This window comes from Malaclemys terrapin, chromosome 1, assembly GCF_027887155.1.
Source record: "Malaclemys terrapin pileata isolate rMalTer1 chromosome 1, rMalTer1.hap1, whole genome shotgun sequence".
NCBI classification, from domain to species: Eukaryota; Metazoa; Chordata; order Testudines; family Emydidae; genus Malaclemys; species Malaclemys terrapin.
Window position 1 is genome coordinate 189,788,029 of NC_071505.1, and position 26,103 is coordinate 189,814,131.

Here is a 26,103-nt window from a genome sequence, read left to right on the forward strand (position 1 = left end):
ATGATGTGAGGTATTGCCGCCCTCTCAACAGGCTTTCTGTGCAGTGCCTCTAGGCAGTGCCAATCCTGAAGTGAGATCTAAATTGAATCCTCAAACTGATGTCTTGTGTGGGATGTGTTGTTACTTTATCACGGACCTAACCCTGAGGCAATTAGTGACTGAAACTCAGCCAAAGCTTGGTGTCGTATTTTCACTCATGTCTTAGTGTTGTTTTATCAGAAAAATATCTTGAAATCATGCAGTATGCTGCTCACAGAAAAGATACCTTTGTAACTGCAGTTAAATTGCTCTTAAGCTGTTATACTGCGTCTCAAACTTAACTTACCTCTTTCTGTGTCTGCTCTATCATAAACGAAGTGCTGTAAATAAAATGATAATCAGTGAATATATTAAGTGATTAAATGTGAGGCTCAAGGTGAGCACAGTAGTTTAAGAATTGTGCTCTTCACTGCGTGGATTCAATTGGACAATTTTTCAGAAGTTTTCTCAATAAATTAATGAACCATAGCCTGCACTCTTTTGGCTTTGTAGTAAGTTAGCTTCCACCTCAGTGATGTTACATGGCAGTGGTTTCTAATCTACTAGGAAAGTCAGAGCTTTTACTAGACTAAGACTTGGACTTTTGGTTCTCAGTGAACAACACACACTTAATAGTATACAATTCACATATGTTGAGGGACTCCAAATCCTAAAGTATGCAAGATTGGGGGAATGGACTGCCTAAACTCCAGTATACACATCTGGATAGAAGCTGGGCTTTGTGGTACACAGGAGCCCAAAAGGTAGGCCTGGAATTCATCCTTCAAGTAAGGATGAAGGCTTTGGTGGAGATGGCAATATAAGTGCCAGTGACAACATCAAGAAGTATCCATTACAGTTCTGCTTATCAGTAGTTGAGAACGAGGTTGGAATACTGTTGGACACTCGTTTCATGTAGCAAACTGTTCTTGGTTCACCAATCTGTTTTCATAGTCCTTTTGTTTGGTGGTGGTGGTTTTTTTGTTTTTGTTTTAGACAAAGCAAAGCTTAATTTCACCATTCACATTTTCTTGTGTTAAAGTTACATTTGAAGATAAAAAACGTGAGAACTTTGAACGTGGCAATCTGGAGCTTGAAAAGCGGAGGCAGGCCCTTCTGGAGCAGCAGCGCAAAGAGCAAGAGCGGCTAGCACAACTGGAACGGGCAGAGCAGGAAAGGAAAGAACGCGAACGGCAGGAGCAAGAACGTAAAAGACAACTGGAGCTAGAAAAGCAATTAGAAAAACAACGTGAATTGGAACGTCAACGAGAAGAAGAAAGGCGGAAAGAAATAGAAAGGCGTGAGGTAAATGGATACAGAGGTAGTAGTGTCTCTGAAAATTGTCTTTTGATCTGAACAAAACCGAAAAAAGTATGCTGGCAAGTATTTTACCATACTTTCTTTACTATAAAAGTCTTTACTTGTGTATAATTCCTTAGAAACTAATTGGTTTATTAGTAAACTATTTTTCCTGCTACAGTTAAGGAACAGACTTCAGTTTCAAGTTTCCTGGAAGTACATACAGACAACTTTACCTAAATCTAGGATGTTTCTTGTGAAATGTCTCCCATTCTACTGAATGGATCAGACAGTTAGGTGTAGCACAAAGTGTTCTTGACCTTAAAACTTTTTGCAACGTGAAGTGATCTTGCTTTCGATGAAGGAGCAAAGACTTCTGCTTGGGGTTGGAAATTCTTAATGCTTCTGATGCAGTCAGTACATTAGGTGAAGAAAAAATTCAATGGCAAGCTTAGGAAGAGCTGCTGTGTTTTGAAATCACCAGACTTTAACCAGACTTTAACTGTTTTTAAAATTTAATGGAGCAGCACTTGACTTTCTATTCCCATATGTGTTTGAGAAATTAAGTGTGTGATTATTCAGAGTTTATTGAAATGTCAAATGTTAGTTAATTTATTAAAATGGAAGAAGTGTGTATATATATTTCAAAAGTAGTACCTTTGCTGATTGTGGCCTCAGTTGACCAAGTTGCCTAACTTTAAGCAGTGGGATTATTCTCTTGTTGTTAAAGCTAGGCATATACTTAAGTACTTTGTTGAACAGGGGCATATATTAATGCTTTCAGTGTACACTATACTAGAACTATTCTAATGAGGGAGTAGGGTAGATTCACAAACTGGACATTTCAACAGTAATTGTTTTTTTACATACTATAGGCTGCAAAAAGGGAACTTGAAAGGCAAAGACAACTTGAGTGGGAGCGTAATCGTCGGCAAGAACTACTAAATCAAAGAAACAAAGAACAAGAGGACATAGTTGTGCTGAAGGCAAAGAAGAAGACTTTAGAATTTGAGTTGGAAGCTCTAGTAAGTGAAGATATTTTTAAAATGTCGTAGGTTTAAGTATTTACTATATATGACCAACCATTTCCAAAAAACTTGTATTTAAGAGAAAAAAATAGTGGTGATTATATTGTAAATGGAGTACAAGATCACAGTAACAAACACTACAGAGTCTTGATTAGTTTCCATAATTACATCTTGGTTTTTATTCTACAACTGAGTATTTTTAGTTTTAGAAACATATAAAATCCAGATTTGCATGATGAATTATTGTAGTAACCAAAATGTATCTCTTCTTGCTGAAGAATGATAAAAAACATCAGCTGGAGGGAAAGCTTCAGGATATCAGGTGTCGATTGTCTATCCAAAGACATGAAATTGAGAGCACAAACAAATCTAGAGAACTGAGAATTGCAGAAATTACACATTTGCAACAGCAGTTACAGGTGAGCATGCTGGTGTTTCTTATGTTTAGCCTTTTAGGCTTGTTTTGTCCTCACCCATCTGGATCAGTCCTGATCAAACTTCCCCACCAAACATTGCATGCTACTTTGTCACTCCTGAACAGTTCCACTAATTAATAATTCATTTATATAGTAACAGAGGGTCCTGTGGCACTTCAGATGCAAGAAGTGAGATTCTTACCCACGAAAGCTTATGCTCCTAATACTTCTGTTAGTCTTAAAGGTGCCACAGGACCCTCTGTTGCTTTTTACAGATTCAGACTAACACGGCTACCCCTCTGATCATTTATATAGTGTCTTTCATCCCAAAAGATCAAGTCACTCTTAAAACTATGTATAGGAATTGCTTGCCACACTGGAAGTTAGCAGCAATTGATTGAACATGCACAGCAATATCTCACACTCTTCAGGTTGGAAGAAGTGAATAAATTGTCCAACTGAAAATGTATGGGGAATTGAGGGAGATGGATTTTTTTTTTATTAAAATATACATCTATCTATAGGAGCCCATCCCATACATTCAAATATAAGTACTACCCATACAGAAGCAGCTACCAAACTCCTCCAACCTGAGTCCAGCCCCCGCCCAAGTTAGAATTCACCAAGACCTTGTGGCAAACAAGAGTCTTGTGAAAAACCTGTATAGCAAACAAAGGCATAACAAGATCAAGAGTCTGGAAGATGGAAAACTTAAGCTAGAAGTAAGAATGAAAGTTTTTAATGGTAAGGGCCGTTAGTAATTGCAATAAATTACCAAGGGTTTGGTAAATTCTCCATCACTTAGAATCTTTAAATAAAGATTGGATGTTTTCTGAAACATAGCTTCAGTTTCAATTACACGTTACTGATAGCTCCAACTCAACTAAACATTATTGAGTGAAATCCCAGCGCCTATGGTCTGCAGGAGGTTAGACTTGCTCATAATTCCTTCTATGAAGCTGTGAAAAACGCCATTGGACTGAAGATGACAGAGGTGTTTAATGCCTGTTTTTCTTCAGTCTTCACCAAAAAGGTTAACGGTGCCCAGGTACTCAACACAACGAATATCAACGGCAAAGGGAAAGGAATGCAAGCCAAAGCAGGGAAAGAACAGGCTAAAGAATATTTAGATAAGTTTAGATGTATTCAAGTCATCAGGGCCTGTTGAGATTGATCCTAGGGTACTTAGGGAATTAGTTGAAGCAATCTTGGAACCATTAGCAATGATCTTTGAGAACTCTTGGAGGATGGATGAGGTCCCAGACGACTGGAGAAAGGCAAACATAGTATCTGCCTATCTTTAAAGGACCCAAGGAATTATAGATCAGTCAGTCTAACTTTGGTACCTGGGAAGATACTGGAACAAATTGTTAAACAATCCATTTATAAGCATCTGCAGGATGATAGAATTATCAAAAATAGCCACCATGGATTTGTCAAGAACAATTCATGCCGAAACAACCTAATTTCCTTCTTTGAAAGGGTTACTGGCCTATTGGATGGGGGGGAAGCAGTGGATGTGATGTATCTTTATTTTAGTAAGGTTTTGACACAATCCCACATGATATTCTCCTAAACAAAGCAGGGAGATGTGGTCTAGATAAAATTACTGTAAGGTGGATTCACAGTTGGTTGAAAGACCACACTTAGACTGGTTATAAATGCTTCCCTGTCAAACTGGGATGGTGCATCTAGTGGGGTCTTGCAGGGTCAGTCGTGGCACCGCTACCATTCAGTATTTTTGTTCATGACTTGGAATGGAATGTATGCTTATAAAATATGTGGATAATACCAAGCTAAGGAAGTAGTGTTTGCAATTGTGAGGACAGGATTAGAATTCAAAATGATCTTGACAAATTGGAGAATTGGTCTGAATTCAACAAGATGAAATTCAATAAAGACAAGTGCATAGTACTTTGATTAAGAATAAAAATCAAATGCACAACTACATAATGGGGCATAACTGGCTATGTGGTAGTGCTGCTGCAAAGTTATAGATGATCACAAATTGAATTTGATGCAGCTGTAAAAAAGGCTAATATTCTGGGGTGACTTAGGAGTGTTGTATATAGGACACGGAAGGTAATTGTCCTGCACTACTTGGCACTGGTGAGTCCTCATTTGTAGTACTGTGTCCAGTTCTGGGTGCCCCATTTTAGGAAGGATATGGACAAATTGTTGGTCTCCCTTGGACTCTCTCCAAAAATGATAAGGTTTTGAAAACCTGACCTATGAGAGAAGATTTGAGGAACAACTGGGCATGTTTAGTCTTGAGAAAAGATGATTGAGGGGGGGCCTGATAGCAGTCTTCAAATATGTTAAGTCTGTTATAAAAAGACTGATCTATTGTTCTCTCTGTCCACTGAAGGCAGGACAAGAATTAAGGCCCTAAATCTGCAGCAAGGGAGTTTTAGGTTACATATTAGTAAAAACGTTCTAACTGTGAGGGTAGCTAAGCTCTGGAATAGGATTTCAAGGGAGGTTGTGGAATTCCCATCATTGAAGGGTTTTAAAAGAAGTTGGACAAACCTTTGTCAGGGATGGCCTAGGTTTATTTGGTCCTGCTGCCACAGAGATGATTTCTCAAGATCCCTTCCAGCACTACATTTTTATGATTCTATAACCACAAGTGTTTGGGACTGTAGTAAGTTAAGTGGTGGATGGGTTTGAATATTTATATATGTGGGGAAAGTCGTTTTTTTTTTTTTTGTTTTTTTTTTTAATATATTTATATACAACTTGTAGGATGAGCTCCCACAACATAGAATGGGTACTTAAAGATATTATATTTATGAATATATGCTGAAGCCAGAAGGAACCACTATGATCACCTGATCTGAACTCCTGTGTAAAACAGGCCATAGGACTTCTCTGAAATAAATTCAAATTTATGGACTCTCATTCCCTAAATTTTATCTCTCAGTCAAGAGAAGTGAAAAATCTTTTCTTCTGTGAACATCCAGTATTCAGATTTATTTTAGTGAGCTTTTGGTATTTTACTAACATACCCTTGCTGTAGATGGAAAGAGTGAAGGGGGCACTGACCTATGATTTTTGATACACTACATTTGAGTATTATTCTATTTCTTTAACATAGTTAACATTGTCATGTTTAAAAAAATGAGAATAATTTAGATTCCTGCAGAGGATCTCTGGTGAAATTCTGCCCTCATCATGAACGTACACTTCCTGACTTTTGCTGGAAGCTATGCATGTATATCTGAGGGCAGAGTTTGTCTCTTCACTGTACTTTTTAGTTAAAGTGACTTCTGATTTTACACATGCAGACAGCAGTGGTGTTTTGTCAGAAAGATTGCCTCATCTCAAAAAGTACAGAAAAGGGCAACAAAAATCATTAGGGGTATGAAACAGCTTCCATATTAGGAGAGGTTAAAAAGATTGGGACTGTTGAGCTTAGAAAAGATGACTAAGAGGGGATATGATAGAGGTCTCTAAAATCATGAGTGGTTTGGAGAAAGTGAGTAAAAAAGTGTTGTTTACCCCTTCACATAGCACAGTTACCAAGGTCACCCATTGATAGGCAGCAGGTTTAAAACAAATATGAGGAAGTACTACTTCACACACAGGGCCAGCTCCAGGGTTTTGGCCACCCCAAGCAGCCAAAAAAAAAAAGCCGCGATCATGATCGCGATCTGCGGCAGCAATTCGGCGGGAGGTCCTTCGCTCCGAGCAGGAGTGAGGGACCGTCTGCCAAATAGCTGGACGTGCTGCCCCTCCCCGGAGAGGCCGCCCCAAGCACCTGCTTGCCAGGCTGGTGCCTGGAGCCGGCCCTGTTCACACAATGCACAGTCAGCCTGTGGAACTCATTGCCAGAAGATGTTGTGAAAGCCAAAAGTTTAACTGGGTTCAAAAAATAATTGAATAAGTTCAAGGATAGATCTATTATTGGATATTTGCCAAGATGATCAGGGATGCTGCCTTATGCTCTGGGTGTCCTTAAACCTCTGAATACCAGGAGATGAGACTGGATGACTGGATAGATCACTTGATAATTGCCCTAGTCTGTTTGTTCCCTCTGAAGCATCTCTCACTGGCCACTCTCAGAAGACAGAATCCTGGGTTAGATGGACCATTGGTCTGATCCAGTATGGCCATTCTTATGTTCTTATGACAAATGCTATTTTAGGTAATTGTGTTTTTCCTACAGACTAAACTGAGTTCATGTTCTCTTGCCATATACTGTTCCTATGAACTGTAAACAATTATTTCCTTGCGCATTGGAATTGGCTATATTTTTATGGTAGGTAAAATGGCTTGTTTATGTAGCTTGTAAAGAACTTTTGCGTTCTTTAGAATGAAAGGTGCTGCGAAAACTTAAGATATTAATATGGCTATGGGTAAGGCTGCGAGTTCATCACAGAGGGACAGAAGTCATGGATTCCGTGACTTTTCAGGATCTCTGTTACTTCTGCAGTGGCCGGTGCAGCTGGCCTGGGCGCCGCCTGAGCAGCTCAGGCAGCAACTGGGCCAGCTGCACCGGCCGCTGCTGGAACAGTCTCGGGCCACCACTACGCCCCCTTCTTCCCCTCTTCCCCCCATCCCCCCCAGCAGCAGGAGTTTGGATATAGAGGGGGCTCAGGGCTGGGGCAGGGGGTTGGGGCATGGGAGGGAGTGAGGGCTCCGGGCGGTGTTCACCTCAGGGAGCGGTGACATGTTCCTCCTTCAGCTCCTAGGCGGAGGTGCGGCCAGGCAGCTTCACACGCTGCCTCCGCCCACTTGTGGTGGCCCTGCAGCTACCATTGTCTGCGGTTCCCAGCCAATGGGAGCTGCCAGCCCCTCCCCCCACAAGCACCTGCAGCACCCCTGGGCCACCCCGCCACCCTACTCCAGAGCACCCAAGATTAGTCAGGGATATATAGTACAAGTCATGGGCCGTGAATTTTTGTTTACTGCCTGTGACCTGTCCTTGACTTTTACTAAAAATACCCATGACTAAAACGTAGCCTTAGTTTTGAGTGGTTGCATTTTCATGAGTTCATTAACTGCTACATTTTTGGTCTGAACTGTACATAACACATGTATCCATTAGGAATTGATATGTGAGAGGCTTCTGGTTGGTTTGATACTGTTTTTATAGGTTCTTATGATCCCCATCCCCATAACACTTGAGCACCTCTTAGCTTTCTAAAAACAGGTATACCAATAAGAATTGTTTTTGTATATGTTCTCTTGTTCTTCCCTCTCTTTCTCCTCCCTCTCCCCCCCATCTTGCTTTTAAGGTGTTTTGTTTGATTAGTTGTTTGGAGGGTGGGTTACCTGTGTATGTGTGTGTGTGGGAGGAGGGGTGTTTCTTTGTGTAGAAACAAAGGGAAAGCTGACTCAACGAAATGAGTGGCGAATGATTAGATAACTGAAGTCACTCTTAAGATTAAAAATAATCACAGGCCTAAGTCCAGCTCTTGTGAAAGTTTCTTCTGTTTTAATGGACTTCCTCCTTTAGTTTACAGCTTTCTGCTTTCAGAGCAAAGCGAATATAATGTATTGAAGATTGAGCCCTAGTCATCAGGATTCTCTCCTCCCTAAATCCCCTTGAAATGGAGTTTATTTTCACCAAAGTCAAAACTGATATTTCCATAACACTGCAGTTCTTCTCTACAAAATGAGAAATATATAAAACAGAGTAAAGAGAACATTTATAAAGTGGACATACAGAATAGAGTAGCAATGGAAGTGTTGAAAGCTTGAAGTGTGGTAACACACTGTAGGTGGATTGGATGATAGGGAACTCTGTAGAACGGAGAAACAACTGAGCTACTACAATATTTTATAACTTAATTCATGAGTCATTAAATACTGTGGTTAGTAATTCTGGTACTACAAAGACTGTTGGCTGTGTTCAACTGATTGGCCTTGACAGTGAGAAAAGAGAGGAGAATCTGTTGTGCTCATCAGTGAAATACAGCATACTATCCTGTGCTAGTTTAGTATCAAAAGATGGTGATTCTTAATTATTTATATTACAGTTATGTTCAGAAACCTTCAGTTGGGATCAAGTCCACATTATGCTAAGCACTTACTGTAACAAAGAAGTGGAGAGTACAGAGGGGAAGGTGGCTGAGACTAACATTAGTTGGAAACACATGGTTACATAGATAAGTTATGTTTAGGACTAGATAGCTGCAAACAAGTAACATTTTAATACTGTTATAAGATACAAATGAACAAATAGCTGGCAAATGTCCCTGTTGATGTCTGCCTATACATTACTTATTTTTATCACATGCATACAAGGCTTGAATGCATGCAGATGTCCTTAAAATGTTACCTTTTATACTAACTTTATGCCATGAGTTTCACTGTATCACTGTAGAAGGAGATCCGAAGGGGAGCAATTTACCTGCTTTTTAAAAAATAGGCAAACAATTAACTGTATTAGTTCTGAGAGGGGGAGAAATACCCCTGTCCCCCTAAATATACCCTATGCAGCATACAACCGCTTTTTGCTTATCTCAATCATTAGTATGCCCTCTGTTTTAATTCCATTAAAATCTCCAGAACAAAATCAACTTTATTAAAAATTACCTGCTTTCTAACCTTCATTCAAACCACTCATTGAGGTTTAGGTTTGGGTAAATGGATACAGTCTGAATTGAATCCTGAGCATCCAGCAATGCAATTAATACAGAGAGCATTAACTGTTTATAAATGCTCTGTTCACAATGATTGGAACTGGACTACCATCATATCCTTATTTTTTTTATTTTTTTTTTTAAGCTTAACAATACGCAACCCATGGCCCTGCAGTATCAGCTTCTCCCAGTACACTGATCCAACATTAATGTTATATACCTCAGTTGTTGCTGCTTGAATGATTTCACTGTATGATCACAAACCTGTAAATAATGGTGACTCAATAGGAAAGAGCAAAATTGTCTTGGGAGAACCCAGAAAGTAATCAGAAATTGTAAGGACATCAATTCCTCAAAAATATTCATAAATATACATGATCACCTCATTTATAGAGGAGAAAACAAAAGGCATCTGATTGGTCTTTTTTTAAAGGAGGCTCCCAGACTCTTAATTCAAAAACTTACAAAAATCAATAGTACACCTCTGCCTCGATATAACGCGACCTGATATAACACTAATTCGGATATAACGCGGTAAAGCAGTGCTCCGGGGGGCGGGGCTGCGCACTCCGGTGGATCAAAGCAAGTTCAATATAACGCAGTAAGATTTTTTGGCTCCCGAGCACAGCATTATATCGAGGTAGATGTGTAATAATTATCTTCATAAGATGGGGTCTCTCCCTTTAATTTCAGTTGGAAATCAAACGGTGCCTAATGGTTGAGTGAGATACATCTGACTGACATTTATGATACCACACTCTTACTATACAGCCGTCAATAAACACATTTGGAAAGGCTCTACTAAATGATCCTTTCTCCAAGTTTCTTGGGAGTGAAAAGCTGAATTAATTAAAATAGTGACTGCTCTTCAAACTACTGCATGTATTAAAAGTAGGGCTGTTGATTTAATTGCGATTAACTAAAAAAAAATTAATCGTGATTTTAAAAATTTATCATGATTAATCGCAGTTTTAATCACACTGCTAAACAATAGAGTACTGATTGAAATTTACTATATATTTTTGGATGTCTTTCTACATTTTCAAATATATTTAATTACAACACAGAATACAAAGTGTACAGTGCTCACTTTATTTTATTATTTTTTATTCCAAATATTTGCACTGTAAAAGTGATAAAAGAAATAGCATTTTTCAGTTCAGCTCATACAAGTACTGTAGTGCGATCTCTTTATCTTGAAAAGGCAATTTACAAATGTCGTACTTCTTGTTCAGCCAATTGCTAAAACAAACTAGTTTGTTTACATTTATGGAGATGATGTTGCCTTCACATGGCACTTTTGTAGCCGGCATTGCAAGGTATTTACATGCCAGATATGCCTCTTCACGCTTCAACCACATTCCAGAGGACATGCTTCCATGCTGATGACGCTCATTAAAAAAATTGTGTTAATGAAATTTGTGAATGAACAGTTTTACCAACAATTTCCCATATATTTCATGTTATAACAGTCTCAGATGATGACCTAGCACATGTTGTTCATTTCAAGAACACTTTCACTGCAGATTTGACAAAATGCAAAGAAGGTACCAACATGAGATTTCTAAAGATAGCTACAGCACTCGACACAAGGTTTAAGAATCTGAAGTGCCTTCCAAAATCTGAGAGGGACTAAGTCTGGAGCATGCTTTCAGAAGTCTTAAAAGAGCAACACTCCAATGCGGAAACTACAGAACCCGAACCTTCCCCCTTCCCCTCCCCCACAAAAAATCAACCTTCTGCTGATGGCGTCTGACTCAGATGATGAAAATGAACATGCATTGGGCCACACTACTTTGGATCATTATCGAGCAGAACCCGTCATCCGCATGGATGTATGTCCTCTGGAATAGTGGTTGAGGCATGAAGGGACATATGAATCTTTAGCGCATCCGGCATGTAAATATCTTGTGACACCAGCTACAACAGTGCCATGTGAATGCCTGTTCTCACTTTCAGGTGATATTATTGCCCGTAAATGTAAACAAACTTGTTTGTCTGAGTGATTGGCTGAACAAGAAGTAGGACTGAGTGGACTTGTAGGTTTTAAAGTTTTACATTGTTTTGTTTTTGAGTGCAGATATAGATATATATATAGAGAGAGAGAGAGAGAGAGAGATAATTTTTACATAGTTCTACATTTTGTCATGAAAGTTGAACTTACAGGAGATTGCAATACTGTACTTTTATTAGGTGAATTGAAAAATACTATTTCTTTTATCACTTTTACAGTGAAAATATGTGGAATAAAAAATATAAAGTGAGTACTGTCTAACTGAAATAAATATATTTGAAAATGTAGAAATACATTCAAAAACAATTAATAAATTTCAATTAGTATTCTGTTTAGCAGTGCAATTAAAACTGCAATTAATCGTGATTAATTTTTATGATCACAATTAATTTTTTTGCATTAATCGTGTTAGTTAACTGCAATTAATTGACAGTCCTTTCAATACCATCATATAGGTGTTGTAAGTAAATGCAAATCTTTGACTGGACTCACAAAGGGATTAACCAGGTATGTGATTATGTAGAAGGTCATGCTATGTCGTTTATGCTATGTCCTTTATGACAAATCTGTCAGGTAGTTAAATCGTTAAAACTGCTGCTGAAGTAACTTGCTTAAAAGAAAGTTTGTTTTCAAAGATACTGAGATATTGATACTGACAGTTTTTGTATATTAAGCCATTTCATATCAGGGTTCTGTAATCTGTTCTGACAACTTGATGTTGGGGGTCAAGGCACTGGAAAAGTATGTAGTGGAATTAACAATTATCATCCCCCAGAAATAACAAGGATTATACATATTCTGCCATATAGAATTAAACTTTTATTTATATGTAGCTTTCTGGGTTTCTGTAAAGCAACTGGGTTCCTGTAAAGCAAATAATGAACTGTGATCTCTGCTGGAATGCTAAGCAGAGATCTGGAACTCTAGTATTCTTATTTCATAGTCCACAAGTAAGCAGATCTTGGTGGTTATGTGTTTGTTTAAATGAAGATTATTTAATATCTTTGAATGATTAATAAAATGGACAATCCTTAAATCTTCCTCCTCTTGATGAAACTTCCAATTACTCATTTAAGTGACCCACAAACACTTTCTAAGGGCCCAATTCAATACCCAACTAGGTAGATACTTGTACCCTTATACAAATTTCAGTCAGATCTTGCTTTGGAACTAGCGGAGATCAAGTTTGTTTATTAGATGGGAGCAGTTTCTGAAGTAACAGATTTGACTCATTGGCTTTTTTTTAGGGGATAGGATGTACCTGTATGTAGTTGTATCACTAAGAAATGGTCCCACACAACAAGTGCTTTGATAATATTTGACTGAATGAATGGAGCTGAAAAGAGATACTTCTTCAGTGAAGGTAAAATGGTATAATGTGAAGCTAGTGACTATTTCTGGTTAAAGTCAATAACTTGTTCCTTTATCTTTTCCCCAAGGAGTCGCAGCAGATGCTTGGAAGGTTGATTCCAGAAAAACAGTTACTCAATGACCAACTAAAACAAGTTCAGCAGAACAGTTTGCACAGTAAGTATATATAATACATATCCGGGGTGAAAGTAACTTAAGGGACTTACCGGTCCTGGGGGGGGGCCTCAGGCAGAAGGGGCGGGGCTTTTAAATCCCAGGCCCTTTAACTCGCTGCCATTACCCTGGGGCTCTGATGGCAATTTAAAGGGCCCGGGCTCCGGCTTTGGTAGCAGGAGCCCCAGGCCCTTTAAATCACTGCCGGAGCACTATGGTAGCTGTAGGTGCAGCGGGGGCTGGGAGCCTCGGGGCTCTGGTGGTAATTTAAAGGGCCAGGGGGTCTGGCCACTGACTGGAGCCCTGGGCCCTTTAAATTGCTGCTGGATCCTGGGGCTCCCGGCCACCGCTGCTATCCCAGGGCTCCGGCAGTGGGGCTCTGGCAGCGATTTAAAGGGCATGGGGCTCTGGCTGCTGCCGGGAGCCCAGGCCCCTTTTAAATTGCCCACTTGGGGAAGCTGCCCCCTCCCAGTACAGTCGGTTGTGTACCGGCTCTTGCCAGTACACCAGACCGGACCAGCTTACTTTCACCTCCGTATATATCTATATCTATCTAAAAATAAGTTTGAGACTATTTGCGCAATATATCATTCGTATCACTAATCATTTTTTTATCTTGCAAGAGAAATGCTGAGAAACGGTTCAGTGTGTGACCTAAAGATGTCAGTGTAAGAAAATATCTCATTTGACAATATGTTTTTAAAAACAGGAGATTCTCTTCTTACTATCAAAAGAGCCTTAGAAGCCAAGGAACTAGTACGCCAGCAGCTTCGAGACCAACTAGATGAAGTAGAAAAAGAAACCAGATCAAAACTTCAGGAGATTGATATTTTCAATAATCAACTGAAGGTAACCTATGTTAATCCCCATTTTTCTAAATGTTTGGTTGGTCAGCTGCTAATTTGATCATGGGCAGAAACATTTTACTATGATGTGATTTCGTTCAAAATTTTAATGTTAAGACCATTATCCAAAGCGACAGCATTCTGAAATATATTGTACGCTCCTCCTTTTTAAGAAAACAAAATTTGGATAAATTGGCATTACTGTACACTCTGAACAAGAGGTTCCAGATTAAATCTGAACCCATTTGTGAATAAATTCAAATGAGCTGATCCCAGATCTATGATTACACTTGAAAAAAACTACCAACCTCTACCCTCCCCATCTATAAACAGATGTTCTGGAAATATGGTGTAATTACTACCGTATATACTCGTTCATAAGCTGAATATTTTCGGCAAAAAAAAAAAGACGCATCAAAGAGCGGGGCTCGGCTTATAAACGGGTCTACACCAAAATTTGATGACTTTAAACTCTATTAATATCTAATACATTGTTGTTTTGTTTACTTGGAGCCATCTGCAGGCATGGAGCCCCGCAGCTCCCTGTGGCTGCGGTTCGCCGTTCCCAGCCAATGGGAGCTGTGGGGCCTGCAGCTCCCATTGGCTGGGAACGGTGAACCGCAGCCGCAGGGAGCTGAGGGGCTCCATGGCTGCAGATGCTCCAAGTAAACAAAACATCCCAACCCACCAGTGGCTTACCTTGACTGGCCAGGAGTCAGTTTGCCAACCCCTGAAATATAGGGTCGGCTTATGAAAGGGTCATATAGTTTTTACTCTTTTTACCTAACCCTCTTGGACGGTCGGCTTATAAACAAACAGGCTAGTGAACGAGTATATATGGGTATTTCTGCAAGTTTACAGACCCTTCATTTTAAACATACCTGTAAAGTGACTTGACTTTGATTTCTATGCAGAATTTTTCTGTCATGCTTGTTCCTGACTTGTTTTTCTTTTGTCTTTTCATACTTTCACTTCTCCTGTTCAGTCAGTTCATAGATTGATTAGTCAGTTGTTGAGACTGTGCTTTATTTAATCACACAGTAAAAGTAGAGAAATGGCAACAGCTAGGAGAGGAAGAACATCCTTCAAAGATAGTGTTTAAGACTTCTTCCTGACAGTTACATTTAAAAAAAAAAAAAAAAAAAAAAAAAAAAAAAAAAAAGGAAAATGATAACCTAATATGAAGGAACTTTTTATCTCACTGTTTCCGTGGATATTTTTTTAAAAAACAGCATCCAGGAGAAGATACAGTATTTCCTGCAACATACAACTAATACATTGAACATTTTGTTTTGTATATTGCAACACAAGCAAAGGTTTTATAGCTGATTCTGGTTTGAAATTAGATCTGATTAGGAGAATTGTCTTTATATTAGGTTAATTTGGCTACAGATATGAATTGCATATCTTTTCTGTGAATATATCCTAAAATAATGTCGATAAATTAGATTTCTAATTCACTTCCTTCTTGAAAAGGAGACCACACTAATCACCTGTCTGTCAGTAGTTGATAAAACACTATATTTTGAGAGATAAGGTAAACTGAATAATTTAACAAAAGTATTTAGTGTGCCTTTTCACTACTGAGACCATAGGTCAAGTCTTATCTGAAGTTCTAACGTGTTTAAGATTACTGCTCCTCTCTTTAACAACAGAGTATACGATTGTGGCACGTCTGGAGGTGCCCAAGACTGAGTTGCCTTGTTACTCCCTCCCACACCTCCAGCAAGAGACAAACTTGCTGGTGCTTAACTCTGCATCAGCTCCTTGAGAACACCAATCTGTAAGCCAAACAAACAATCCCCTCAGGCCAATGCCAGCCCTTGATTTACTTTACAGGTTAACGATAGGTTTATCCCAGTCACCAAGCTCCTTTGTAGCATTCCCCTGTGATATCTAGATCCTGTCACCAGCTACTCACAGAAATACCAGTTTTGCTATCACCAACGGGATGGTGTAAACGCCAGCTTCTTTTATTCAACTGAGGATCAGCCACTGTATAACATCACAGCACTGAGATACATTTATAGTGAAAACAATCATAAGTTTGTTATCAAAGAGAAGATTTAAGAGAGTAAGGATAAAGCAAAATCAATACATAGTTTCTAGAGACTACACTTAACTTTAACAGGCTATCCATCAGTCTAAAAGCAGTCTTCGAAGCGTTTCCAACCAAGGCTGTTTGGGATCCCATTTTCATTAATATAATCACACTGCCCCGATTACTTCACGTGCAGGAAAAAGGGGTATCCTGTTGCCTCCTTATATTCCCCAAAGTAATTGTTTGTTTCCTGAGTCAAGATGACCCCTGTGGCTTATTCCCTGGTGTGTTGATTAAATCTTAACTTCACTTCCTCCTGTTGAGTTTGTCTGCAAATAGGGCTTTCATTGTGCTGGCCTACAATGCTTAATTTACATGTGAACGGAGGCAGACAGGTGAATATACATCCTTTGTCAGAAACCTGTATGTCAAATCTGCATTGATTCAAACGTTAGGCACTTAGTGTGTGTGTGTGTGTGTGTGTGTGTGTGTGTGTAATTTTATATATATATATATATATATGTTTTACATGGTATTTGTACCTACCTTTTGCAACAATATTAGTGAACAGTATTCCCCAGCTTTTACTGAAGACCTCACATGACCTTCTTTGTGGATAAATACTATAAAAGCAATGTGTAGCGTAGTGTAGGTGTAGTGAGCTTGTCAGGCCTGTTAAGCGTTGCTGTTACAGAATAGTGAATCTTTTGCCCGTTGGCATTGAGGGGTTCTTAAGGTCACAACTGTAGGTCGCACTTCCATTGCATATATTTTATAGTATTTTATATTCCCTGATAAGAGAAGGCCTGTGGTAGCCAGAGTAGTGGCTAAATTATCTGAATTACTATAATTGTTTCCTTGTGTCTTAATGGTATACACAATCATGTAAGCATGAGGTAGATGAAGACTGGTGGTTTGGCTAGCAGTTCTCTCAATCCTCCTAAAAGTCTTACTTAATAAAGGTCCTTCTATTAAATTTCTCATTATGGCTGGGGCTCTTCAGTCGCTTATTCCTTCAAGTCAAAAACTCATGAGTGGACACAAAATGAGTGGGTTTTTTTAAGCTCTTTAGAATATAATGACAGGTTTCAGAGTGGTAGCCGTGTTAGTCTGTATCGGCAAAAAGAATGAGGAGTACTTGTGGCACCTTAGACTAACCAATTTATTTGGGCATAAGCTTTCGTGGGCTAAAACCCACTTCATCGGATGCATGCAGTGGAAAATACAGTAGGAAGATATATACACACATATAGTTGGTATGGCAACACCCATTTTTTTTTCATGTTCTGTGTGTGTGTGTGTGTGTGTGTGTGTGTGTGGTTTCCACTGCATGCATCCGATGAAGTGGGTTTTAGCCCACGAAAGCTTATGCCCAAATAAATTGGTTAGTCTCTAACGTGCCACAAGTATTCCTCATTCTTTTTGGAATATGTCACTGTAGCGGGGTGGTTACCCCACTCCTGCCTGAGGGGTTTAAAACAGCCCTGGCAGAGGGCTGGGGCAAAGGGAAAAGCTATTGGGCAAGTAGTCACAGCTGGGATGCCCCAATCAGGCCACAGCTGGCCTGTATAAAAAGGCTGGGAGCCAGGAGCTCAGCAGTCTCTCTGCCTTCAGAGAGAGAAGGGCCTGGCTGCAGGGAGCTAGACAGGGTACCTGTAGTGGAGCAGGGCTGGGGAAAGGCTGAGGAGCTGGGGAGCTCCAGCCTGGATAGCCCCAGGCTGCGGCCTAGCGGAAGGCCAAGGGGTACTGGGGGTTGCAGAGGGCAGCCCAGGGCTAGGCCAAGGCAGCAGGTCCAAACCCTCCTTGCCAGTGATGAGTGGCCTATACTGCAGCCCGCCCCAGGGAGCGGGGGCTAGTTGGTGACTGGCAGTGGCCTAGTGCTGAGGCAAGGTGGGGATAGTGGGTGGGGGTTCCCCAGGGAGGGGAGACCTAGCGTATGTGGGTATTGCCAGGGGGCAGCACCCAGAGCAAGGAGCACCGGGGTCCTGGGAGGGACATGGGGGGGCCAGTGCAGAGGACAAGGCGGATCACCGCCCTGTAGAGGGCGCTCCAGAGGCTGGTGAGCTAATTCCCTGGACAACCAGCAGGAGGCACTGCAGGGGTGAGTCCAGACCTTTCTACAGTCACTCAGAGTTGGGTTTTCAAAAGCAGTATCTTAGGGCTTCCTTACTGAATACCTGAAAATCTTCAGGTTGTTTGGACTGCATGGTTGAGGCAACTGGTTTAAAAAAAAAAAAAATAGAATGGAGAGTCTTTAACTTGTAGATCACCAGTTTGAATTTGGTCCAGGTCCATAATATATTAAATGAGTTGGCTGTCTTAGGCAGTCTCCTAGTACAGTGGTTCCCAACCTTTCCAGACTACTGTACCCCTTTCAGGAATCTGATTTGTCTTGTGTACTGCCAGGTTTCACCTCACTTAAAAACTACTTGCTTACAAAATCAGACCTAAAAATACAAAAGTGTCACAGCACACCATTATTGAAAAACTGCTTGCTTTTTTGTTTTTACCATATAATTATAAAATACATCAATTGGAATATAAATATTGTACTTGCATATCTGTGTGATACTTGAGCCTGTTTTACACTTGATAGCCTTGTCTGAAGCCTGGGCCCCAGGCAGCAGACCTGAAGTATGTAATTTAGCTTTGTGGGACTCCCGTGGCTTGGGGCCCCAGGAAATTGCCCTGCTTGCCACCTCTTAATGATGGCCCCATACTTGCAATCCCCCTAACCTGTCCGGTGACCCCGCTGGTGCAACCCCTAGATTGAGAGACACTGTTATAGATGAGTTGAGTACTTCCTGGAAGACCTATGCATACGCCCAGGGGTATGCATACCCCTGGTTGAGAACCACTGTCCTAGTGCCCGTTCATTACTTTTAGATCAGATTTGAAGCGCATTAACAAGAAAGACTGACAGTAGCTAATGCTATATATAATTTTGGGGAGTGTGTTATGGAATAAGAATAATGAAGTCAGTGGGAGCTGCTATATGTGTAGCATTAGGGTTACCATACGTCCTCTTTTTCCCGGACATGTCCGGCTTTTCGGCAGTCAAACCCCCGTCCGGGGGGAATTGCCAAAAAGCCGAACATGTCCGGGGAAAATGGCGGCTCTGCTCCTCCCTGACTCTTCGGCTCTGTTTAAGAGCCGGGCTGCCTGAACGCTACCGGCTTCGGGCAGCCCCGTGCCTCCAGACCCTGTGCCGCCGGAGCCCAGGAGGGGAAGTGCCCGGCTGGGGGCGCAGGGTCCGGAGGCAAGGGGGCTGCCCGAAGCCGGTAGCTCTCGGGCAGCCCGGTTCTTAAACAGAGCCTCCAGCGGCTGGGGCTCTGTGTAACTGACACTGTGTCAGTTACACAGAGCCCCGGGGGCTGGAGGCTTTTCTCCTCTTTGGCTCTGTGTAACTGACACTGTGTCAGTTACACAGAGCCCCAGCCGCTGGAGGCTCTGTTTAAGAGCCGGGCTGCCCGAGAACTACCGGCTTCGGGCAGCCCCGTGCCTCGAGACCCTGCGCCGCCGGAGCCCGGGAGGGGAAGTGCCGGGCTGGGGGTGCAGGGTCTGGAGGCACCGGGGCTGCCCGAAGCCTGTAGCGCTCGGGCAGCCCGGCTCTTAAACAGAGCCGCGGCGGCTGGAGCCTCCAGCCCCCAGGGCTCTGTGTAACTGACACAGTGTCAGTTACACAGAGCCAAAGAGGAGAAAAGCCTCCAGCCCCCGGGGCTCTGTGTAACTGACACAGTGTCAGTTACACAGAGCCCCAGCTGCTGGAGGCTCTGTTTAAGAACCGGGCTGCCCGAGAGCTACCGGCTTCGGGCAGCCCCCTTGCCTCCGGACCCTGCGCCCCCAGCCGGGCACTTCCCCTCCCGGGCTCCGGCGGCGCAGGGTCCGGAGGCACGGGGGCTGCCCGAAGCCGGTAGCGCTGGGGCAGCCCGGCTCTTAGAGCCTAAGAGGAGCAGAGCCTCCAGCTGCGGGGGCTCTGCTCCTCTTCGGCTCTGTGTAACTTATACAGTGTAAGTTACGCAGAGCCGCCGGAGCCCCGGAGAGGAAGTGCCCAGCTGGGGGCGCAGGGTCCGGAGGCATAGGGGCTGCCCAAAGCCCGAGCGCTACCGGCTTCACGGTTTGCTGGGCAGCCTCCAGACCCTGCGCCCCCGGCTGGGCGCTTCCCCTCCCGGACTCCAGCTGCGCTGGGGAAGCGCCGGCTGGGGGCGCAGGGTCTGGGGGCTGCCTGGGAAACCGTGAAGCTGGTAGCACTGGGGCAGCCCTTTCCCCCTGGCTGGGAGTGGGAGGGAGGAGAGGGCGGAGTTAGGGTGGGGAAGGGGCGGAGTTGGGGCGGGGCTAGGGGTGGGGAAATGGGCGGGGCCATGGCCCGTGGAGGGTCCTCTTTTTTTATTTATGAGATATGGTAACCCTATGTAGCATGGTTGAAAATCAGGCCACTTATTTCATGTCTCAAAATGGGTTTGGGGGCCTAACTTTAGGTACCTCGTTCTGAAAATCTTGGCCTGTATATTATATCTAGTTTAAATGTATGTTTGAGTATGATGTAGGCCTACCTGCATCCAGTCTTTTACGTACAAATATAAAATAGTTCTGGGTTAAGGAAGGCGTATTATGTTTCTCTTTTTATGTAATATAGTTTGTGCATATATGTTGTTTATATACAAACCCTGACTTTTACAAAGGCCGCAATCATTTAGAAACCCTGTAAGATTGTTCAGTTAAAAAAAAAAAAAAAATCATTATAAATACAATTCTTGGCTGCAAAGATCAGATATTAATTTCAGATAACGCTGGAAATTCACATATTTAGCATGTATGTTACTATACATACAAGAGGTGAAAGCCAGTAAATGAGTGTAGCCAACTGATATTAAAAATAGGTTTAAGTTACTGATATATTACTCTCAATGCCAGAAAAAATGTGGCACACAACTAAAGCCATGTTCTTGGAAAAAAGTCTTATTTTGTGTAATATTCCAGTTGTTTTCAGTCCCTGTCTAGTCAATGTGTACTGGACAAGTGTTACATATGAATGACTGTTTACATTTGAGCATTTCTTTCTTCCAGTCAGTGGCAATGGAAGATGCAATGCTGCAGTGCGTGGCAGTTCTCCTGGGCTGCGTCAACCACTTAGACTTCTTTCTAAAGGTCTCCATGTCCTGGACAGGCAGTATTCATCCATCTCAATCTAAGAGTGATGAACCACCTCCAGTTATGTGCTTTGCTTTCCCAAAAACAGATGAGTGTGCAGTGTTTAAGTTAGTATTTAATAAGAGGTGCTAGAACAAAATCTTAATCAAAAGTTTAGATCCAAATTTGAATTTTGATCTAATCTTTACTTCCTGCCTAGATGAAAGTAGTATTTCTTGTGTCCCTTCACTTACAACCAGGACAGGGTACTAGTAGTTATTTTTCTTTTGAGTATAACATTTAAAACAATGAATCTCCTTGTTTTGACCATTGTGTTAAGAAACTTTAAACAGAAACACTTATGCTGCATCATACATATTCTATTCATATAGAGCACTGCATTTTGTGATGCTGGGTATTATACGTGAGGCTGTTAAAAAATTCATCTTCGTTAGATGATAGTTTTTCCCTGGCTGCTGCTATGGGGCATAAGAGTGGGAGTGTTTCTGTCAAGGATAGTACAGCTGCTTCAGGAGTGATGATGCTTCATGGGGTGGGAGAGCCCCTCAGTGAGTAGTGGGACTAGAGGAGTGGTGGGCAACCTGCGGCCCGTGTTGCTTCCCACAGCTCCCATTGGCCAGGAACAGTGAACTGCGGCCACTGGGAGCTACAGGCGGCTGGCTGTGCCTGCAGACGGTCAATGTAAACAAACTGTCTTGCGGACTACTGGCGGGCCACATGCGGCCCGCGGGCTGCACGTTGCCCACCACCAGACTAGAGGTTGCCTTCCGCTTGGATCTAGAGGGCTGGGATGCCCCCCCCCTGCCTGCGCCACATGCCCCCCCCTGCCTGCGCCACATGCCCCCCCCCCGCCTGCGCCACATGCCCCCCGATCCTTTCCCCTCAAGGGCAAGATTTGGTGGAAGCTCCACAGGATAATCCTTGGAAGTTTCCTGGGCATCCTCTTGCCTCTCTGTGGGAAGGCAAGATTTGGCCCTAAGACAATAAATGCAATAGTTTAAGGTTTCCATAGCAACTTTACTTGCCCACATTATGTACTTACTGTCCTACATACACTTAATAACCTCCCTAGTTTTCAAAAATACTGTGTGGGTGTCTTAATATTATCATCAGAATCTTTGCTGTTACACTTCTTGACTGTTTAGATTTGCAACTTTGACTGCTCTCTAACTTTTCAAAATATTTATGTATATCTCTGGTTTAGTTGCTTATTTTTAAACAGTGTCTACTTGCACCTTTTGGATAACACATTGATAATCTTGCAAACACCATAAATGATGGATAAAATATGAACTCCTAAAATTATGAATATCTCAACAAATGGATAGCTTTCTAACTTACGACTTGCAGTTACCTATCTTTTTATAAAGAGCAGGAACTGGACTGTGTATTTTTTTAACTGAAACTCTGCTAAATATTCATTCAGCTGTCTGTTGAAATGTAGTGGTAGTTTGTTTAGTTGGTATCTTATATAGTACTGTGGGGATGCTGATTTTTTTTTTTTAAATGTCATGCCAAGCAAGACAGTACAGTAAATAAAATGTAAATCCTGATAATTTAATTCCCATTTTATTATAGCTGATGCAAGAGAGCTATTTATTGCAAATAAGTCCTTTTCTTAATTACAGTTTTACCTTCAGATAACAGTTGGAAATTACCATTTGCTATTGGATACCCAATTTTATTGGGTATGTTGCTTGTTAGGGTTGCTTATGTACCTCATATTCAAAATCTTTTGCTCAGCAAAATATGAACTAGTATGCCAGTTTGTTGGGGAAAAGAAAATGGTGAACTTAAATGCCTTTAAACATTTTTTACATTTTTAAAAACTGGAGATTCTACATAACTAAATATATAGCTATAAATAAGATTAAAAATTATTTTTTTATTTAGAAGAGTGAACGGAAATTATTTACCTGTCTGGACCAGAAATCAAACACTAGGGCAGGGGTCGGCAACCTCTGGCATGCGGATAAGCACCCTGGCGGGCCGTGGCAGTTTGTTTACCTACCGCGTCGGCAGGTTCGGCCGATCGCGGCTCCCACTGGCCGCGGTTCGCCATCCCAGGCCAATGGGGGCTGCGGGAAGCTGCGTGGCCGACCCCTGAACTAGGGGCTCTATTTTTCCCGTAGCAGTTACTGATCTTGATGACACTACTCAGATTCTTCAAACTGGAATGGAGACATCACTCTTCTAGTGAAAGCACCCAACTCTGGTCTTAGCGGATGAAGGTGGCAATGGTTTTCAACTCTTGTTATAAAACATGTTTAGTTGTTATAAAATAAGCTTAGTTGTAAGGTAAAGTCTACATGTGTGTGTTTTTAAAAAAAAATAAAAAAATAAAAAGGTACAGTGGAACCTCAGTTATGAACTGACCGGTCAACCACACACCTCATTTGGAATCGGAAGTACACAAGCAGGCAGCAGCAGCGACGACAAAAATACAGTACGGTAATGTGTTAAATGTAAACCACGAAAAAAAATAGGGGACTTTTTTTAAAAAGATTTGACATGGTAAGGGAACTGTTTCTGTACTTGTTTTAATTAAATTAAGATGGTTAAAAGCGGCATTTTTCTTCTGCATAGTAAAGTTTCAAAGCTGTATTAAGTCAATGTTCAGTGGTAAACTTTTGAAAGAACAGCCATAACGTTTTGTTCAGAGTTATGAACATTTCAGAGTTACAAACAACCTCCATTTCCCAGGTGTTCGTAACTCTGAGGTTCTGCAGTTTGCAATCCTGCAATTTTGGTGCAATCAGAGCTCCAACTGAAGTTGCACTGGGAGTTCAGTGCAAACAGTTCTTGCAAGATCATGTCTGTACTCCTTTATGGATTTCATAACTTGGTGAACTTTTAAAAATAAATAATTGAATAGAAACTCTCTAAATTAGAGTAGAACTCTTCCTGAAGTCTGTGGATGGCTAAATAGCTCTCATTCTGTTTTAAATGTCCTGTTAAAATAAATTAGCCTTAGTGCAAATAGTTGGGCTTTATCGTCTTTAATTATTTTTTTTGTTCTTGTGTGTTTTTAAAGTTTGATGACCTTAATACTCCAAGGATTTTAGTTCCACTTCTTGGCCTAATGACTTAGTCCTGTTTTTTAACTACTTAAGATCAAAGAACAGAATTGTTGGAATAAAGAAATTTAAGTGAGGATGAGGAAAAGGGGCACTTAGAATGCTGCTGTGTTCTTAATAGCCAGCTAAAATATTGTAACTAGTAACAGATTATCTTCAAAGCTGCCACTGTAAAGCCATCTCACTGTCTAAGTCCTCTGTTCAGTAGCAGTAAAGATGTTGGCTCTGGATTGATAAACCAGGTCTTAATCTGCAACTTGGAAATTGGAGCCACTTACCAAACAAGTGTAAGTGAGGGAAGAGGGGGCGGGGCAAGAGAGGGAAGAGGTGCAGCAAGGGAGTTCTTGGCTGACAGCAGCTCCCACATGTAACTAAACCGAGCATGCCAAAGTCTCCCTAGCCACACTTGAAATGGCAGCACCAGCAGCTTGGTCACCTGGAAAAACAGCTAGACCAGTGGTTAAAAAACTCTAAATACAATGGAGCAGAATAAAATTACATATTTAGTGGACTGGCATAGTGATATGGGAGTGAAGTGGCTTTATTGACCATACCAATGCATGAATTTGGAGTTGGTTACAAATCAGATAAGTTTTTATCCATGGCTGACCTCTGTAATCTGGATTTCCCTCTTGATGAATGTTTATAAATCCCATTACCACTAATGTTTATGTGAATTATGTTGAATATAATTCGGCTTCATGCATTCATAATATCTTGATGCTAATTGAAATTATGGGTGTGCATAAAGAGAACTTTCTCTGTGGTTACAGAAAATAAGTTAGTTTGGAACAAAGGTAGAATCCTTAACACTGCAAAATACTGTAAACTACAAAATTAAATAGGTGAGCTAGTTCTGTAAGGGGGGGGGCACTACCTCCAGCTTCAAGTGCCCTCTACCGCTACTAAGTTGTGCAAGGTCCCTGGCTCCCCTTGGCTCTCACTGTCAATGCTTCTCCTTTCAAATCCTCCCCTCTTCCCCCCCCCCCTCTGCCCCCCCCCCCCTCTTCCCCCCAAATGTGCTGTACACTAGTGCTTCTAGCTATGTGTGCATGTGCAGGACTTGGAAAATTTTCCCAAATCCTCTGATCACTTTAGAATTAAGCCTCTTGTATGTTCTGTAATGCCTATCCTAGACTTCAGTTAGCCTTTAAGGTTCATTATGACTTTCTAAGTAGAGCTGGTCAAGAATTTTTCAACGGAAGTGTTTTGTCAGAAAATGCTGATTAGTTGAATCTGAAATGTTTCACAGAAACATAGTAGATTTGTCGACCTTTCAGTGAACCGCAGGCAGGGTTCAGATGGAAACCTGCCTGGTTTCCAGCCATCTCTTGGTAAGCTGCTGGGGAGCCTAGGCTTTCAGAGAGTGTGGCTCTCGAACAGCTGCACCAGACTGCGCTGGGACTGGGGAGCAAAGGTCTTCTAGGTTCCTGGGACAGTGAGCTCCTGGGGCCCCATCTCCTGCAGCCTGATCAGGCAGCTACCCAGGAAGTCCTGGAAGCAGCTGACTAAAATTGAAGTGATTCTCCTTAGTTTCACTGTTGTTCAGTGGTGGGCAGCATTAAAACTGACAAAAATCATGCCAATTTCATTATGCAGCTTCTGGGTCTTGAGAGGCATATTTTGTTTCAAAAACACTGGGTGTCTGTTTCTATAGTGGAAAATTTTATGGAATCTCCATCTTGTGGGAAACTTTGAAATGTCAAAAATTCCAGCAAACCAAACATTCAGAATTTTGGCCCACCTTATTTCTAAATAATAGCATCCGCACAGAATTGTTTTGCCCAAACTGTTCACTTTTACTCTGTGGGTTCTGTTTCCATTAAAGTTGTAATATTTGAGGATAAGAAATAAAATTAAACTGAGAGCCATTATATTCATTTTAACTTTCTTCTTAGTTATACAGATATATCATGAGTGTTGTAGCATCTTGCAAATGACACTTGCTACTGTTTATCACAATCTAAGTTATTTTGATACCTCTTTTAAAATCTAGCCCAGCCTGCTCTGCTGTGTGATTGCAGTTAAGGTTTAATGTATATACTTGTTTCAGTGACATACAGGTGTTTTCAGTCAAAAACCATTCTTTGCAGACTTTAA

At 41.5% G+C, this 26,103-nt stretch overlaps 1 protein-coding gene across 8 annotated transcripts in view; it reads left to right on the forward strand.

Annotated features, from left to right (window-relative positions):
- The window catches only part of ITSN1 (intersectin 1), a 209,889-nt gene that overhangs the window by 89,540 nt on the left and 94,246 nt on the right, over positions 1-26,103 (forward strand). For all 8 annotated transcript variants that reach the window (XM_054048532.1, XM_054048525.1, XM_054048540.1 and 5 more), the window contains 5 exons: positions 1,061-1,323; positions 2,193-2,342; positions 2,624-2,764; positions 12,805-12,892; positions 13,599-13,738. In XM_054048532.1, the coding sequence (XP_053904507.1) occupies positions 1,061-1,323; positions 2,193-2,342; positions 2,624-2,764; positions 12,805-12,892; positions 13,599-13,738 (782 nt within the window). The remainder of the gene's footprint in view (positions 1-1,060; positions 1,324-2,192; positions 2,343-2,623; positions 2,765-12,804; positions 12,893-13,598; positions 13,739-26,103) is intronic.